The sequence below is a fragment of the Mustela lutreola genome, chromosome 7 (genome assembly GCF_030435805.1).
Source record: "Mustela lutreola isolate mMusLut2 chromosome 7, mMusLut2.pri, whole genome shotgun sequence".
NCBI classification, from domain to species: Eukaryota; Metazoa; Chordata; class Mammalia; order Carnivora; family Mustelidae; genus Mustela; species Mustela lutreola.
In genome coordinates, this window is record NC_081296.1 from 60,047,302 (window position 1) to 60,063,531 (window position 16,230).

A 16,230-nucleotide genomic window follows, 5' to 3' on the forward strand; every position below is an offset into this window, starting at 1 on the left:
AACGTTGTGTTTACGGTAAAGCGTTCAAAATCGAACGAATGGTGTAGTACCAGACTAAATGTCCCTCAACTCTTTCCTTTTTCGCCAGAGGCAACCCTTAGTAAATCGTTGTGTATCTTTTCCAGCTATTTTCTATGCCGATACACGATCGCCTTTAAACACTCAAATGGGAACATTTTCATCTCACACGCCTTGGGGAATCTCTAGAACTTTTCTGGAAGCTCTCTTCGGAACCCGTTTCCCCGAAAGCCGGAGCCTCATTCGCAGACACAACTTCAGAGCGTCGCGGCTCTCAGTCTCACAGTCTTTTACTCTGGGGCGGGGCCGGCTGCCACAGCAACACACACCTCCCCACTTTGGCTTTGTGGGCGGCCCCCCTCAGAGGCAGCTGACACTTTCCTCGGACCGCCTTCCAATCCCGAGCGCCGGGAGTTCGCGGCGGTGCTTTGCCTCATTTCCGCCTCGCAAGGCGATTGGCTCAAGAGTCCTTCCTTCGGGTTTGAGCCCTCCGCTCGCGCCAGGACCCCGCGCACTGTGATGACGACATCGGCCGGCGGCGGCGCCGACGACACCTGGGAGGCTAGGAGGGCTTCCGGGGCTGCCGGCCTGGCCGCTGAGAGCTGCTGTCATGGCGGCCGCTGTTTGGGGCTTCTTTTCCGTCCTTCTTCTGTTGCTCTCAGGGGATGCCCAGAGCTCGGAGCTGCCTGGGGCTACTGCCGATGGATCAGGCGGGACTGGGGTCGGCACAGGAGATCGCTTCAAGATTGAGGGACGTGCGGTTGTTCCAGGAGTGAAGCCCCAGGACTGGATCTCGGCCGCCCGAGTGCTAGTAGACGGAGAAGAGCATGTCGGATTCCTTAAGTGAGCATCCTATGGGCAGCGGGAAAGCGGTTGGCGTGGAAGCCGGAAGGGAATTCCCTCTAGGAGAGCCAAGTGTCAAGAACTGACGACGTCGCTGTCGGAGGGTGAAAGGGTGGGCGTCAATAGCATTCTGTGCCTGGAGACCTTGGGAAGCAACTCGACGCTTTCCCCTATTTTCCCCATCACCCCATTCCGTGTATCTCAGAAATAAGGGTGGCAGGTGCTTGCCCCAGGGCCGGAGCAGTGGGATCCGTTATCTTCAACTCCATTTTTGCCTTGTAGGGGTCGACCCCTCCTGGGCCCTGGCGATAGGTGGACCCCTTATTTGTTTTGTGCTGAATTCTTTCCTTTGCATCTCATTTGGTCTCTTTAGAATCTGGCCACTTTTTGCATTCATTTCAGTCTTTTAGCAGTTTGATGTTGTGTAGAAAGATGCTAAACAAGTGGGAATTCTCAAAACCCAAAGGACTTCTATGATGGCATAGACTGGGAGGCTAATGTTGCTGCTTCTCAAATTAATGGGCCCTGAAGTCCCTAATCAAAGCACCTTTTTTTTTTATGCCTGGTGGTGGGATTGTTGTTCTTTTTTACAGTTGAATTCATCGAGGGATTTGAAACATCACACTTGGTTGCATTTATGTGAGACTGGGGTTTCTCCACATTTGCTTACATGCTTCTTTCTTTTCTAGTTATTAGCAAAAATGGGATTTCAGCCTATATTAAGGAACGTAGTGAATTATTAGCATTCCAGTTTTGCAGTCGCCTGCTTTTCAGATGTTTAGGCACAAATGTGATGTTTTAAGCCTTTCAATCACTGCTTGGGAGGTGAAACTATGAACTGAAAGAAAATATTTAGGAAAGGAAGTGTTTCTCTAATAGGTTTGTATACCAGCAAGTGGTATTTGCAACCCATACATCTTAAATTTGGACGTTTACTTCTAAATCTGATTTGCAAATATTCAGATTATCCAGGTGCTGTTGAATGAGATTTGAATCTCAGATTAATAGATAATGATGAGAAGTTAGTCTCTTAATACTATTTGTATTTACAAATCTGGCATTAGGGCATTCTTTAGGGTTTGTCCCAAGTAATGATGTTTTAATGAAAAAACTCAATTAAACCTTGGTTTAGTTAGTGTAAATTGATAATGTAAATAGTGTAAATTAATAGTGTAAATTGATGTTTTGGCTTCTCTTTTCTGCAGTATTCAATTCTTTTAAAAAGCATTTATTAGTTTAGTTTTTTGAAGATTTAATTTAATTAATTTATTTATTTAACAGACATACACTGAGAGAGGGAACATAAGCAGAGGGAGTGGGTGAGGGAGAAGTGGGCTCCCCGCAGGGAGGCTGATGTCGGTCTTGTTTCTAGGACTCTGGGATCATAACCTGAGCTGAAGGCAGACGTTTAACGACTGAGCCACTTAGCTGCCCCTATTATTTTTATTTTAAAGTAATGTATAAGCAATATGTTTATTGAAGAAAACATAAACAAATTAGGGATAACAAGACTTAACATTTTATTGTATCTTTTCCAATGAATTTTTAATAGTAAAATACAATATGTAGTACTTTGTTATCTGTTTTTTTTTAATCCCCCAGTTAATATTTTGGGAGCAGTTACTTACACTATTTCATGTTCTTCTGTTTGTAGAAAGGCTAAGAATTAATATGAGGTGCTTATGGTGGGAAACTTCTTGGAATAGGGATAGTAATTGTTTTGTACTTGTTATGCATAATTAGCTTGTAGTTTTGACTTACAGTTAGGCTTGTTGGAGGTGGCTTGGGCCTTGTCTAATAGAAATGAGGGGAGTTTTGACAGAGGGTGCTTCATGCCACTTATTGCCCCCATTCACTGTGTATATAAAGCATAACTTATTTAAGCAGTCTTCTGTTTGGGGACATTTAGGTAGTTTTCAGTTTTTTGATGTAGTAGATTTTATGCACTATACTTTTGGGGGGGAACTTTTTGTTACGGAAAATTGCAGACATACACTAAAATAAATGATAATTTCATGAATGTTTAGGTACCCATCACAATCTACTGTTCCGTTTCATGTCTCCTCTGTACCACATTTTTTTTTCTGGAATATTTAAATATCACCCTAAATATAATCTCTCTTGAAAAAGCATTATTATGTGTCTCTAAAAGGTAAGGGCTTAAACGCTCACAATACCATTATTGACTTAATAAAATAAGTAATAATGCTACAGATTCATCTAATACCCAGTTCGTTTATCTCAAAAATGCTCCATGTAATTCTCTCAAGTCAGGATCCAACAAAGTTTATATATTGCAGAATACATTTTTAAAACCAAGTTTTAAAATTACATTATAAAATTTATATGTTATCTTTCTCAAATACTTGTCTTACGGTGAAAAATAGATTTGCTTTTTCCTTTGGGTAGTTAGATCTGCTGTTGTGTTTCTCAATCATTAGTTTAATTCTTTTCTGGATCTAGAAAAATATTTTGAAGATGGTTCATTGAGGGTCCGATCAAGAAGCAGAAGACACCCAAATTAGAATAATTCAAGGAAAGCTAATGAAGGGATTAAACACTGTAGTCATGGTATAGGGAAACAACCAGATTGTGCAGTACTCTAGAGTTTACAGCCTCAAGGCTACTATTACCTCTAAGCCTGAAGGAATTTGGGGAGGTAAAGTTTACTGGGACCTAGCGGGGAAGAAAGGACTGCCTTCAGAGGAGCACTGTCCCTTGACACAGCAAGTCAGAGGTGGCATCTCAGGGAGAGAGCTGGGGAAAAATATGCTAAGCTCATTTTCTTTCCTTCCTTCAGTCTACAAAGAGTTGAAGGGTGGTGAGTGGGTGCAAAGGCCCAGCAATGGTATCTAGCCCAGGAACAAGTTAACTTGATGTTTACATTTCAGTTCTGTTTTAGTTCAGTCTGTACTTTGAAATAGCAAGGAATGTCTTTTCCTTTTACTTTTAGTAAATATTGTGGGTGTGGCAGAATAAATTAGTCCTTCAGCTGTGAAACAGCCTAAGGATTTTTTTTTTAAAGACTTTATTTATTTATTTATTTATTTATTTGGGGGAGAGAGAGAGGGCGCGAGTGAGCAAGCACAGAGGGAGAGTGAGAGGGACAAGCAGACTCCGCACTGAGCAGAGAGCCTGATTTGGGACTCAATGGCAGGACCCTGAGATCATGACCTGAGCTGAAGGGAAACACTTAACCGACTGAGCCACCCAGTTGCCCCGAAAGAGCCCAATGATTTAAGAAGCATTATGTAATGTTTTATGATCCAGGGACTTCTCTGATAAAGCAGTTCCTTTTAGGATCATTTGTTTTTTCCTGAAACAGAAACTTCGTTTTCCTCAGAATGTCAGTTTCCCAATATTAAAACAAATTGATTTTGATCTGTGAATCTGAAATTATCAGCCCTTGGATGGGATGGTTTTCTAAGTCTAGAAGGTTTTGAAAAAAATCAGTATGGAAAAGGCAGATAGTTTTAACTACATAAACCTGTTAAACTTCTGTATATCCAAACAAAAGTAACCAGAGTAAATGGGAACTATTTGTAACAAGTGGAACAAATTGTACTTGATGGCCTTCTTGTTAGAAAGACAACAAAATGCAAACAAAAACTAGGGGGGGGAGCCATTTATTTTTTAATTAAGGAGTTGTTGCAGGCAAAATTGGAACGTTAATGTAGTAATGATGCATATTGATAATTTCTCCTGAATGAAGACATGGCTTCAGAATTGAAACTGTACCGCTGTTATCAACTATCCCCCAGAAGGAACTAGAAGTACTTTCTATGTCAGGATTCTCTGCTCCTGTGGAGTGCTGTGGTGTATTTTCCAGAACCTTGACTGTGTGATTATGGAAGCTGAAGCATGGGGACAATTCTTGCCAGTTTGGGGACTTTTTTTGTTGTTGTCAATTTCTGTGTCATTTGATGGGGGGGTTGATTTGGGAGTTAACAGGTGATTTAGAACATAAGAAAAAAGCAAGCTGTTGATCAGAAGTATCTAAATATGATTTTCATTTTTCTAGGACAGATGGGAGTTTTGTGGTTCATGATATACCTTCTGGATCTTATGTAGTGGAAGTTATATCTCCAGCTTACAGGTTTGATCCTGTCCGAGTAGATATCACTTCAAAAGGAAAAATGAGGTAAGGGCACCTGATTTAGTTTTTACAAAAGGCAAGGCTGCTGAGTACCTCCTATATTCCTTTTAGAATTTATAGTTAGGGCTGAAAAGTTTCTCATTTAAACTAGGTATTCCATAAAAATATCCTTATATTGTCTTTAATTTTAAATTTTTTTCCTCTCTGCCCCAACCTCCCAATATCCTTACATTGTTTTAATTGAGCATTGGTAATACTGCAAAGTTGAACTTCCTCCTGCTCTGGCTTAAATTTATTTTACTCCTAATATTATAATAGAGAAGAGGCACTTCTTCATTCATTACCTACTGAAGAATGAAGAGGCACTTCATTCTTCATTACCTACTATGAGAGCAAAAGCCCTGTGAAAGTTATAATTGAAATAATGATTGTCAGTTAGTTAAGCTTCTGTCTTCGACTAAGGTATGGTTCCAGGACCCTGAGAGTCCCACATCTCATCCTTGCTCAGCAGGGAGGCTGCTTCTCCCTCTGCCTGCTGCTCCCCTGCTTGTGCGCTCTCTCTCTCTTTCTCTCTGACAAATAAATAAATCTTAAAAAAAAAAAAGGAAATATGATTATTTAAAGTGGGAAATTATTTAACTTTTCTAAATTAGAAATAGTATATGCCACCTGTTTTTCACTGGGATATTTTGACAGTACCTCTTAATATCTACTTAATAGTTGTATTGATCTGGAAATTTCTTTAGTTCTTCCTTTCTGAAATATTTAGTGTGCAGTGGAAATTTAGTATTTTGGGGGCAAACAGTGGATTACATTGTATAGTTTATCTCAAAGTGAGGATCATGATGAGAAAAGAAAAAAGCACAGTATAATTTCTAAGTAGATGAGCATATGCTTTGAAGTTGAGGTGAAAAGAATGTGGGAATAATTCAGGCCGTGAGTATAGAATACCACAAATCCATTTGAAGTTAGAATCTGTTGTGTAGATGTCCACAGTTATTCCTTCTGTTATTCAGCATTTAATTTATTTATTTATTATTGTCCCATACTAGTAGTATTCTCTTTGGTCTAAACTGACCAATAAATAAATAAATAAATAAATTTTTTATTTATTTGTTTTTTCTAGCTTTATTGAGGTATGGTGACAAATATGAAAGAATTTTGAGTGGTAATGTCTCTTTGAGCTATCACAAAATGACTCCATGTTACAGTAATAAAGCGTAAGTCTTGGAAAGGCAAAAATAATTTTGGGGTTCTGTTTTATTGCTGACCTTTTTGGTATGTGCCGAGAATATTTGGGTTGATTTGTAGCGACCCCAGATTGAGCTGAATGATAGAGATATGTTCAGTTGATACCATAATATTTACATTTGAGATAGTGTTTACACCTAAAATGTTTTTCTTCTTTCTTCACCTTATGTTTTGCTTTGTTTTGTTTTGGGACACTGAATGTCATAAAAGTATATTATAATTCACGTAGAGTGAGTCTCACGTAGAGCTGTCTCATCCTTTATATTAGCTACAGATTAGTCCATTGATGCCTGTGCCTATTGATGGGTAGGTAGGGTTTTCTTTCTCCTCCTTTTTTTTTTCTTTTTTTTTTTTAAGATTTTATTTATTTATGAGAGAGAGCTATAACAAGAGAGAGCAGAAGCACCCGAGAGCTAGAGAGGGAGAAGCAGGCTCCCCACTGAGCAGGGAGCCCAGTGGATCCCAGAATCCCAGGATCCTGGGATCATGACCTGAGCTGAAGGCAGACACCCAATGACTGAGCCACCCAGGTGCCCATTCTTTCTCCTTTGTTAACATGTGTAATGAACAGAGACAATTACAACTTACATTCTTGATATTATCATGAAACTAATATAATGATGCCACCAAAAATGATGTCACTTAGAAACGAATTACCCCCCTGATTTTTGAAGTTAAAATTGTTGTCTTAGAATAGTCTAGTTTGTCCAAGTTCTTTTTTTTTTTTTTAAGATTTTATTTATTTATTTAGCAGACAGAGATTACAAGTAGGCAGAGAGGCTGGCAGAGAGAGGGGGGAAGCAGGCTCCCTGCCGAGCAGAGAGCCCAACGAGGGGCTCGATCCTAGGACCCTGGGATCATGACCTGAGCTGAAGGCAGAGGCTTAACCCACTGAGCCACCCAGGCGCCCCTAGTTTCTCCAAATTCTAATCATATTTCTTGCTGTTGGCTGTTTAGAGCAAGGGTAAAGCTTGAATTGAAGGTAATCTCTTGTAAATATGTTTATAAATATTTGATTAGAATAAGTGGATTTTTTTTAAAGTAGTTGAAGCACATTAGGTATCAAATTTCTCACTTCTTTTTTTAGAGGCATGAAGATTTGTAAGAAAATATATAGGTAAAATCTTAGTATGTTAAATTTAAACTTTAAAGGACTTACCATGGGACGCCTGGATGTCTCAGTCATTAAGTGTCTGCCTTCAGCTCAGGTCATGATCCCAGAATCCTGGGATTGAGTCCCGCATTGGGCTCCCTGCTCAGAGGGAGGGAAGCCTGCTTCTCTTTCTCCAACTCCCCCTGCTTGTTTTCCCTCTCTCGCTGTCTCTCTTTCTGTCAAATAAAGAAAATCTTAAAAAAAAAAAAAAAAAAACCTTTAAAAAAAACAACAGACTTATGACTTTTTATATATTTTAAAATTGTAAGTTTAGAGATGGGTGGGTATGTAGATTACACTGTACATTATGTATACATTTCACAGGTTTTTAAAGAAATATCAAAAACACTAAATACTGGGGGAAATGAGAGTTGTTAAAAGGGGATGCTTGGAGATGCCTAGGTGGCTCAGTCAGTTAAGCTGCTGCCTTCAGTTCAGGTGTGATCCCAGAGTCCTGGGATCGAGTCCTGCATCTGGCTCCTTGCTCAGCCGGGAGCCTGCTTCTCTCTCTGCTTCTGCCTGCCACTCTGCCTGCTTGTGCGTGCACGCTCTCTCTCTCTCTGATAAATAAATAAAAATCTTTAAAAAAGGGGGGGGGCATGCTTGTCTATTAGAAACTATAATTTATATTTATGTATTTTTGCTCTGAATTTTGAATAAAGTAAGCAAGTGGAAATATTTTTCTATATATAAAGGTTTTTGCTTTGGGTAAAGAGTACTTCCTTCTTTAGCATTTAAGGACTGATTGCAGCAGTGGGATTCATATTCTCAGTTCCATTCCTGATGATTGGATGCCTGAAGCATATTAAAAACAAGGCCTTTATCATTTTAATAATTGTGAATGGGACAGAATAGAGAAAGAGGGGGATTTAAATAAGATCCTAATATTCTTGGCCAGTATTTTGTAAGCATGCTTGGTATATGATAAACATCTCCTTTTAAATGTATAAGGAAAGTCCTGGGGGACAAATCATAAGCCACTTTCATTCCTGGGGGTTTGATGTTCTAACCAAAACACTCAGATTTGGGGCATCTGGGTGGCTCAGTTGGCTAAACATCCAACTCTTAATCTTAGCTCAGGTCTTGATCTCAGCCCATGGAGCCTACTTTAAAAAAAAAAAGAAAAAGAAAAAGAAGAAGCTTAGATTTTATTAGCAGTATGTAGGTAAGAGGTAAGTCTTAGGCTTTCTTTGAGCCAGAATTAGATCTAGGACTTGATTTTCCCTTTGACCCTTGGCACTAAAATCCAAAAAGACCAGGCTCCCAATCTGGGCCTGGACTTTTGGAGGGAAAAATCTCTCCTGAAATTTAATAGTCACCATCCTACCCTCATTGAAATTTAGTGTGTGAATTTATTACTTCCCACATAATCCAGAAACTTTCAGGACATGCAATTAACAAGATCATTCCTGGTCACATTCCTGGACTTGTGATAGAGACAAATGCATAACCTCTTTGCAAGGAGATACTCTCTGTCCAGGCCCGTATGTAAAAAAAAGCACATAACTTATCAAATACCCAAGAAAACAATGTACATTGAGTCAGCAGATGAATTAGACCTCTGAGAACCTTAGACAATAGAATTACTGGATATGAACTATGAAATAGTTTATATTTAAAATGCTAAACCAAATAAAAGACTTATTGCCATAAGAGTAAGATACTACAAAAATAGATCATAGATATTTGAAAAAAGAACAAAATAGAACTTCTCCAATAAATACAGGCTTTGGAATACAAAACTCAATGCATGTGTTAAGCAATTGAACAGAGGTTTGAGGAACTATAAGATGGATCAGAAAAAACTTACCCAGAATCTAGTACACATAAAGGAATGGACACTGTGAAAGAATTTAGTTAAGATGCCTAATAGAGAATGAAAAGGTTGAACAGGTGTGAAATAGAAGTTCTGAAAGCAAACGAGTGAGCAGCGGGGAGGCAGTTTTCAAAGAGTAAGCTGGAACATGTGTGAAAGTGGGTTAGAGTTTTGATTAAAGTTAGTGCATCTCAGGTGAAAATGTAGTGTTACCTATAGCACTGTTGCAGGACTTTCTTGAATCATAAATTTTTCTTGCAAAATAGACTTGAAAATTAGGTATGTTTATTAATTCATCTCAGACAACCAAAGAGATATGCAGCAATTTTGTATATTTATAGCAAAATTAATTTATTATTAAATATAATCAAAGAGCATTAGAGCTAGAAGAATTTCTAAAAGAGCTTTTGATATAAACAGAGAACTTGTCTAATCCCATAGGCCTATATAATGACAGAGCTACAGCTCAAAATTAGGTCTCCCGATTTCAAGTTTAGTGTTCTTTCTCTACATTTTGCTAAATGCTTTAGAAATATAGATAAGATTTTTAAGATCAAGAGTTTAGATGCCAAAGCATTTTGGAAAAAGCGAAAGGTATTGCTAAAAACTATGAGTAGTTCTTTTAACTAGTAATGTTTTTGAATAAACTACTGATGCTTTTCTCATGTGGCTTTATCAGAGCAAGATATGTGAATTACATCAAAACATCAGAAGTGGTCAGACTGCCCTATCCTCTCCAAATGAAATCTTCAGGCCCACCTTCTTACTTTATTAAAAGGGAATCATGGGGCTGGACAGACTTTCTAATGAACCCGATGGTATGTATCATGCTACAATTAAGTATCTTAACTACTCTCTAATTTGATTCTAGGTAGTCAAAAATGTCTAATCCTGGTGAGGAAGAAAAGACGTCAGATTGTTAGATGAATGGTTAATGGTGAATAGGTTATTGATTTATTGATTTCAGGAAAATAGTAGATTTGGAAATAATAATGGAAATAATGTAGTGAAAATTGCATGGTTGCTTTGACACTGAAATGTGCAACAGAAATGGGATAAATACTTATGATGAAATGTTTTAAAATGCGAATGGAATAAGAGTATGTGGTTAGTCAAATGTGGAGTTAGCAGTCTCATTCTTCATTCTACCTGCCTATTAGTTCACTGATGAATGTGCCATCATTTATTGAACAGCTACTATTGGTGGCTTGAGTAAGCATTTTTCTCCTTTTTTCACATGTGTAGTAAACAGAGAAGATATTCTGTGATAATTTAAATACTTAGTATGAAACTGATGTTATGGTGTCCAGTAATAATAAAACACTAATAGGATACATTCTTTAGAAACAAATTAAGTTTTTTTTTTCTGCTTCTGGAAGTTGAATTATTATCTTGAAATATTCTAAATGGTGATCATATTCCTTGCTGATAGCTATTTAAATCACAAACAGGAATATTTGGGGAATGTACATTTTTTGAGAGAAATAAATAGTAAAATAAATAAAATAAATAAATAGTCTGATCTGCTATCAGACATAAAGAACCAGGAGGGTAGAGTGCATAGGAGAAATCAGCAATAAAACTCCAAACCTTATTAAGAAATATCTTCCATATTCTCATTTCTGAAATTCCGCAGAAACATACCTAGTGCTAGAAGCGTGGCAGGCATTTTTCAAAACTGATCTGTTGTAGTAGTCACCTGGTACTATGTTGCAGTCTTGAGAAGATGTATATTAATTAGAGAGTCAATATAATATTTTCTGCAAGAACCACAGAGTCATCTGGAAAGATCCCAATTGGCCATCAGGATCCTTGTTCCTAATGCCAGACTGCAGATTAAGGAAATGTTAAATAAAATTGTAAACTCTGCAAAATGATAGGTAGCTCATAAACGAAGTGAGGTGTCTGTAAGGTCCAAACCTACATGAATTAGGCTCTTAATACTCTACAGTAGTCAAACAATGAGGAGAACCTTATATCAGCAGGGCTGGGTCAATAGAATTGAGGTGGTGCTGGTAGTTTTATTCTATATATAACATTTGAATCTTTAATTTCATCATGGATTGTTAAGTGTAGATTTTATTCTTCTGTCAAGTGGGGAAAACACTTTCTGGATTTTTTTTCCTCCATAGGTTATGATGATGGTTCTTCCATTATTGATATTTGTGCTTCTGCCCAAAGTGGTCAATACAAGTGATCCTGACATGAGACGGGTAAGATGTTTGCCCCCTTTGTGGATTTTTGAACCATATTCTGATGCCTGAACCAGCTGTTGTGGCCAAATGGCTTGGGTTTTTTCAGCTTTATCTTAATTCCCAAGCCAAATTCATTCAGAGGCTGTGTTAGCACAGTATCATGTTCCTCTCATTTAATTACTTATTTCCACTGGACCAGATAAATTCAGTTGGTTCTGCCTGATAAAAGCCTGGGTCTCTTCATATAGCTTAAACACTCTTGGGGGGTGTTTTTGTTATTTTTTTTTCTTGGCATATTATAGTTTATAACTGTTACAACAGGAAAAAAAAAAAAACACTCTGCTTAGTACGACTTTGTGTCTTTGTGCCTCTTTTGTTAAATAGTTCAAATGATACCCCAATTCATATAGTTTGCAAAATGATGGCTTTTTATGATTTACCTTTATTTTATAAAACTCTTGAGAGTATATATTTAGCTTTTGTAGTCAGATACACACACACACACACACACATGCACAAATTCAGTTAACTAAGGGAGAAAAATAGAATAGTGGCTTCTAGACTTTTCACCACAATATCATACTGGTTTTGCAATGGGCGGGGAGTTGCCAGGTAAGATGCTTCAAATTTAGTGCCACTGCTTTGTCTCTTTTAAATACTTGCTTCCATAAAATCTTCAGAATTCTTTTTAAAGATTTTATTCATTTTATTGACAGACAGAGATTGCAAGTAGGCAGAGAGGAAGGCAGAAAGAGAGGAAGGGAAGTAGGCTCCCAGCTGAGCAGAGAGCCTGATGCAGGACTTGATCCCAGGACCCTGGGATCATGACCTGAGTCGAAGGTAGAGGCTTCAACCCACTGAGCCACCCAGGCACCCCCCAGAATTCTTTTTAAACCCTTATTTTTCTTCTGTCTGGAAACCATCAACAAGCTCATTTCCTCAGTTCCAGGTTTTTCCATTGTATGTAATATATGAATGTATTGACACTTTATTCATTGCTGAATGAACATTTTTTAATTGATATCTATGTTATAGATACTAGGGATACAAAAATGAGTTGTATATCATCCCTGTTGTCAACAGACTCAGAATCCAGTTAAATGTAGGAAATAGAATGGATTTATAAACACTCTTCTTGCCATCAGAGGATTGTGGGTATATGTGTGAGAGAGTTTTAAATGGGAAAATAAGATACACATCAAATAAATTAAAATGTCTGCTGAGGTAGTAGATGATTAAGTTCTGTAGAAGGCAAGGCATTTATTCCAAGCTGGAATAGCAGAAAAAGTTTCATGATCAAAGAATGCTTTATGATACTTCAGAATGTCTTATTGCCAAATTTGACATTTTTGCTTCAGTGTTGGTCAGAAAGTGTACATCCTATGTCATCCTTGTTAACCAGTTAACCCTGTGGTATCAATAGAAGAAAACGTTGGAGGTCACATTGGATCAAAAGTTCATTCCTTGCAGAGTGCTTTGCACATAGTAAGCAGTGTAAAAAGGTCTTTATTCAAGAGCTTCAGAATTGAGGAGATTCAGAAATAGAGTTGGTGATACATTTTTGCAGGGTCTCAAGACCTCTTACGATATACATTTAATTTTTTACGATTAGAGCTTGTTAACATTTCTGATTTATGCTTAAAATGTTTCTTTTCCTGGATATATCTGTAAGTGCACTTTCTCCTTGAAAACCTGTGTATAAATTCTACCTTTGGGGAGAAAGCCTAAGCTAATATCCAAGTGGTGTTCAACTTTAAATGATAGGTAATACAATTTTTGCTGTTTTTTTTTTTTTTCATGTGTAAACTAATACAATTTTAAGTTCACTTTGGAATTTAATGTAAAATTCAAGTGTGACATACATTACATAAATATTGTTGAAGGTGGAGCAGTACTTTATAGATTGTTGGCTTATTAGAGAGAGGACAAAACCTCAAAATAAAAGTGCCAGATCCTTATGAGGTCCTGCCGGTAATTTGTTTGTAGCATTTCTGTTTCTTGCTCTAGATGCTGTGATTGAGATCCCTCAGGCCTTAATAGCATTCACAGATTTACTACTAAGGGCCTTAGGAATGAAGTGTTGGAAATATGTATTTATTGTCCAAACATTTCTGATAACTTTGTATATAGTTAAAGACTGATACTCTTTTTTATATGCATCTAAAGAAAGCACGAGTTTAAAAAAACATTAAAACAGTAAGAGCATTTTAACCAGAAAACAAAATAAGGTGGCAAGAATATGATCACATATAATCATGGAAAATACTCTTTATGAAAACATAAGCTGAATCACACCAACATAAGATTTATTGGACATTAATTAAGGGCCACAATGCTTAGTAGTATAAAGGAGGTATGAAACATGGTTTCTGAAGGGCTGTGGGGTAAAACATTGCTGAGGACCAGTAGCTGCTCTTTGTTCTCTTTCTCTCCTTTAATGGAAGTGTTAGTTGTTAGATGACTTGAAGGATCTTAATGCCTTTCCTTTTACTGTGCTTTGTCCTCTTGCAGGAGATGGAACAGTCGATGAATATGCTGAATTCCAACCATGAATTGCCTGATGTTTCTGAGTTCATGACAAGACTCTTCTCTTCAAAATCTTCTGGCAAGTCTAGCAGCGGCAGCAGTAAAACAGGCAAAAGTGGGGCTGGCAAAAGGAGGTAGTTGGACAGTTGGAGATAGCATTTGCACAAATACGGATCACTGAGTGGCATCCAAGTCTTGAGGGGAAACCATGTGAAGCAACTACTGTAAACTTGAGTCATCTTTAAAGTTGATCTCTTACACCTGTCGTGTGTGGTAACTCTTTAGCACATGTTTTGTACTTGGTATACAAGAAAATCCCGCTTTCATCTTTTGTCTGTATGAGGTCAATATTGATGTCACTGAATTAATTACAGTGTCCTATAGAAAATGACATTAATAAATTATATGAAGTACTATACATTATGTATATTAAAATGTCTTAATCCAGAGATAAAAATGACCTTGTCATTTCTTCTTCACTTAATGTTTCTTTTATTCCAGACAGTTTTCTTCTTTCATTATATGAGGCTTGCAATTGACCTTTCGTATTTAAAAAGAAGTGGTTGATATTTTAGAGCTGCATGCATCATGATTTTTTGTGTAGCCAGACCTTTCACAGTGGTCAGCCCTGCCCTGCACTTAACATTCCCTGGTGTTTGAGATGGAAGCCTATGTTCCTGATGTAGTTTTAATTTTTGTTAGTACAGTTAGTTTTATTAGAGTATGGATATATGAATGAGAGTTGTTGTTACCAGTTCTTAAATTTTGGTTACCATCTATGGGATTCATTACTGAGTGCCAGTAATGTGCTGTGCTTCAAAGTAGGATTCAGAGATGGATAATGTCCAGTGTCTGTCCTTCATAGAGCTTATTATATAGGGAGGAAGCACAATAATAAGAGGGAATGAATGGTCAGGGGAAGGAAGTGCAGCATAGGAGAGCCTTCTGGAGACTAAGGATGGAAAATCAACCTTGGAGCTCCATGCTATAATGTTGGTAGTACAGCACAGGGAGCTTTTAAATCTCCTCATCTTTCCCATCATTCTCAGACTTGTTGGAATATAGATTACATTACTTTCCAGTCTGGATTATCTAAAAAACTTTTTATTTCAATAAGTTATAAAAATTTCATACCTTTTATTTTGGTTTATTTTAATTAAAAATGAACTCTGAAACTATACTATTACTTCTCTAGTAAAGGTCTCTTACCCTCTTCTTTGTTAAAGAACTCCCCTACTGCTTTCTTAAGGGTATTAAACCAGCCAGAAATAACAAAAGAAGTGATTTCAGATTCTTATTTTCTCTTTTGTGTAAGTACCATTATCCATTTTTGAAGTGAAGCTTGTAAGTTTTCTTTAAAGATGTAAGTTCTGATACAGGACATTTTATTAACTATATCTCTGTTAATTATATGCTGAGGTTACCAAACTGGTTGAGCTATAATTGACTAAGATAGGTAAATTGGTTAATGGTAGAACTAGGTAGGTCTTTGAAAATAGAGTCATTTATTGAAAATAAAATATTAAAATACTAGTTGAATGAAAAGTTGCAATTTAAAAGAAACAATATAGCGAGAGTCGTAGTTGTATGACTGGAAATCACCTTGAAAAATTTCAAAATTGTCAAAATTTGCACATATAATACCTAAGGACCAAAAAAATTAGAAAGTACTTCCAAGGAAGTTATCATTTCATGTGCTAATAAAGAAACTTTGTGGTTATTTTATATAGATTCTAAAACCATCTGAATATAAAATCTAGACATCTCTTATATTATAGAATGTTACTATTATCAGTTGTATATGAAAATCTTATCTTTGCATAGAACCTTCATCAAAGGCTTAGTGTGCTTACAGATGCAGAAATGATTGTATTAGGCAACATTGGGTTTAGTGCAAAGAGCCCATTTAGCTGCTAACTGCTTTGTGACTTTGGGCAAGTCACTTTCCCTCTTTAAACCATGTCTTGTCTTGTCATTGTTGTATTTCCAGTGTTGAGCATGTAGGCACACAATAAATGTTTGTTAAATGAATAAATAAATGGGCCTCAAGTTTCCTCATCTGTAAATTGAGGGATTTGGATTAGACCCATAAATTCTTTTTCAGATCTAAAATTATTCCACTAGAATTTTAATCCAGTCCTATTATTTCCTGCCTGTAGGAAGGATATATCACTGCCAAGTTTTTCTTTCTTTTCTACTAATTTGGATTCTTTCTGGTGTTCCCCATTTAGAGGTAAAGTGTTGTTTTGCTCTTTAGGGCCTTTCTTAGATTCATATATATGTATATGTATATACATATATATATATCTCCTTCTTAATATAAGCCTTGTGT

At 37.0% G+C, this 16,230-nt stretch overlaps 1 protein-coding gene across 2 annotated transcripts; it reads left to right on the forward strand.

The window, feature by feature from the left end:
- Window positions 1-559: 559 nt before the first annotated feature.
- EMC7 (ER membrane protein complex subunit 7) lies at window positions 560-14,355 on the forward strand. 2 transcript variants are annotated; one of them, XM_059181082.1, is made up of 5 exons: window positions 565-861; window positions 4,883-5,002; window positions 9,857-9,995; window positions 11,310-11,390; window positions 13,884-14,355. In XM_059181082.1, exons 1-5 carry the CDS (start codon window positions 629-631, stop codon window positions 14,034-14,036), a joined length of 726 nt encoding a protein of 241 aa, XP_059037065.1. In that variant the 5' UTR covers window positions 565-628; the 3' UTR covers window positions 14,037-14,355. The 2 variants fall into 2 exon arrangements, with proteins under 2 accessions (XP_059037067.1, XP_059037065.1); XM_059181084.1 differs by lacking the exon at window positions 4,883-5,002 and having other exon boundaries at window positions 560-861.
- The last annotated feature ends 1,875 nt before the right edge of the window (window positions 14,356-16,230 follow it).

What these genes read in the sequence shown, in the direction of transcription:
- EMC7 (XM_059181082.1), top strand. Translation starts at nt 629, where the DNA reads ATGGCGGCCGCTGTTTGGGGCTTCTTTTCCGTCCTTCTTCTGTTGCTC. An exon ending in ACTTCAAAAGGAAAAATGAG is followed by an intron (nt 5,003 to 9,856) that starts GTAAGGGCACCT and finishes TGGCTTTATCAG; the next exon opens with AGCAAGATATGTGAATTACA. An exon ending in ACTTTCTAATGAACCCGATG is followed by an intron (nt 9,996 to 11,309) that starts GTATGTATCATG and finishes TTTCCTCCATAG; the next exon opens with GTTATGATGATGGTTCTTCC.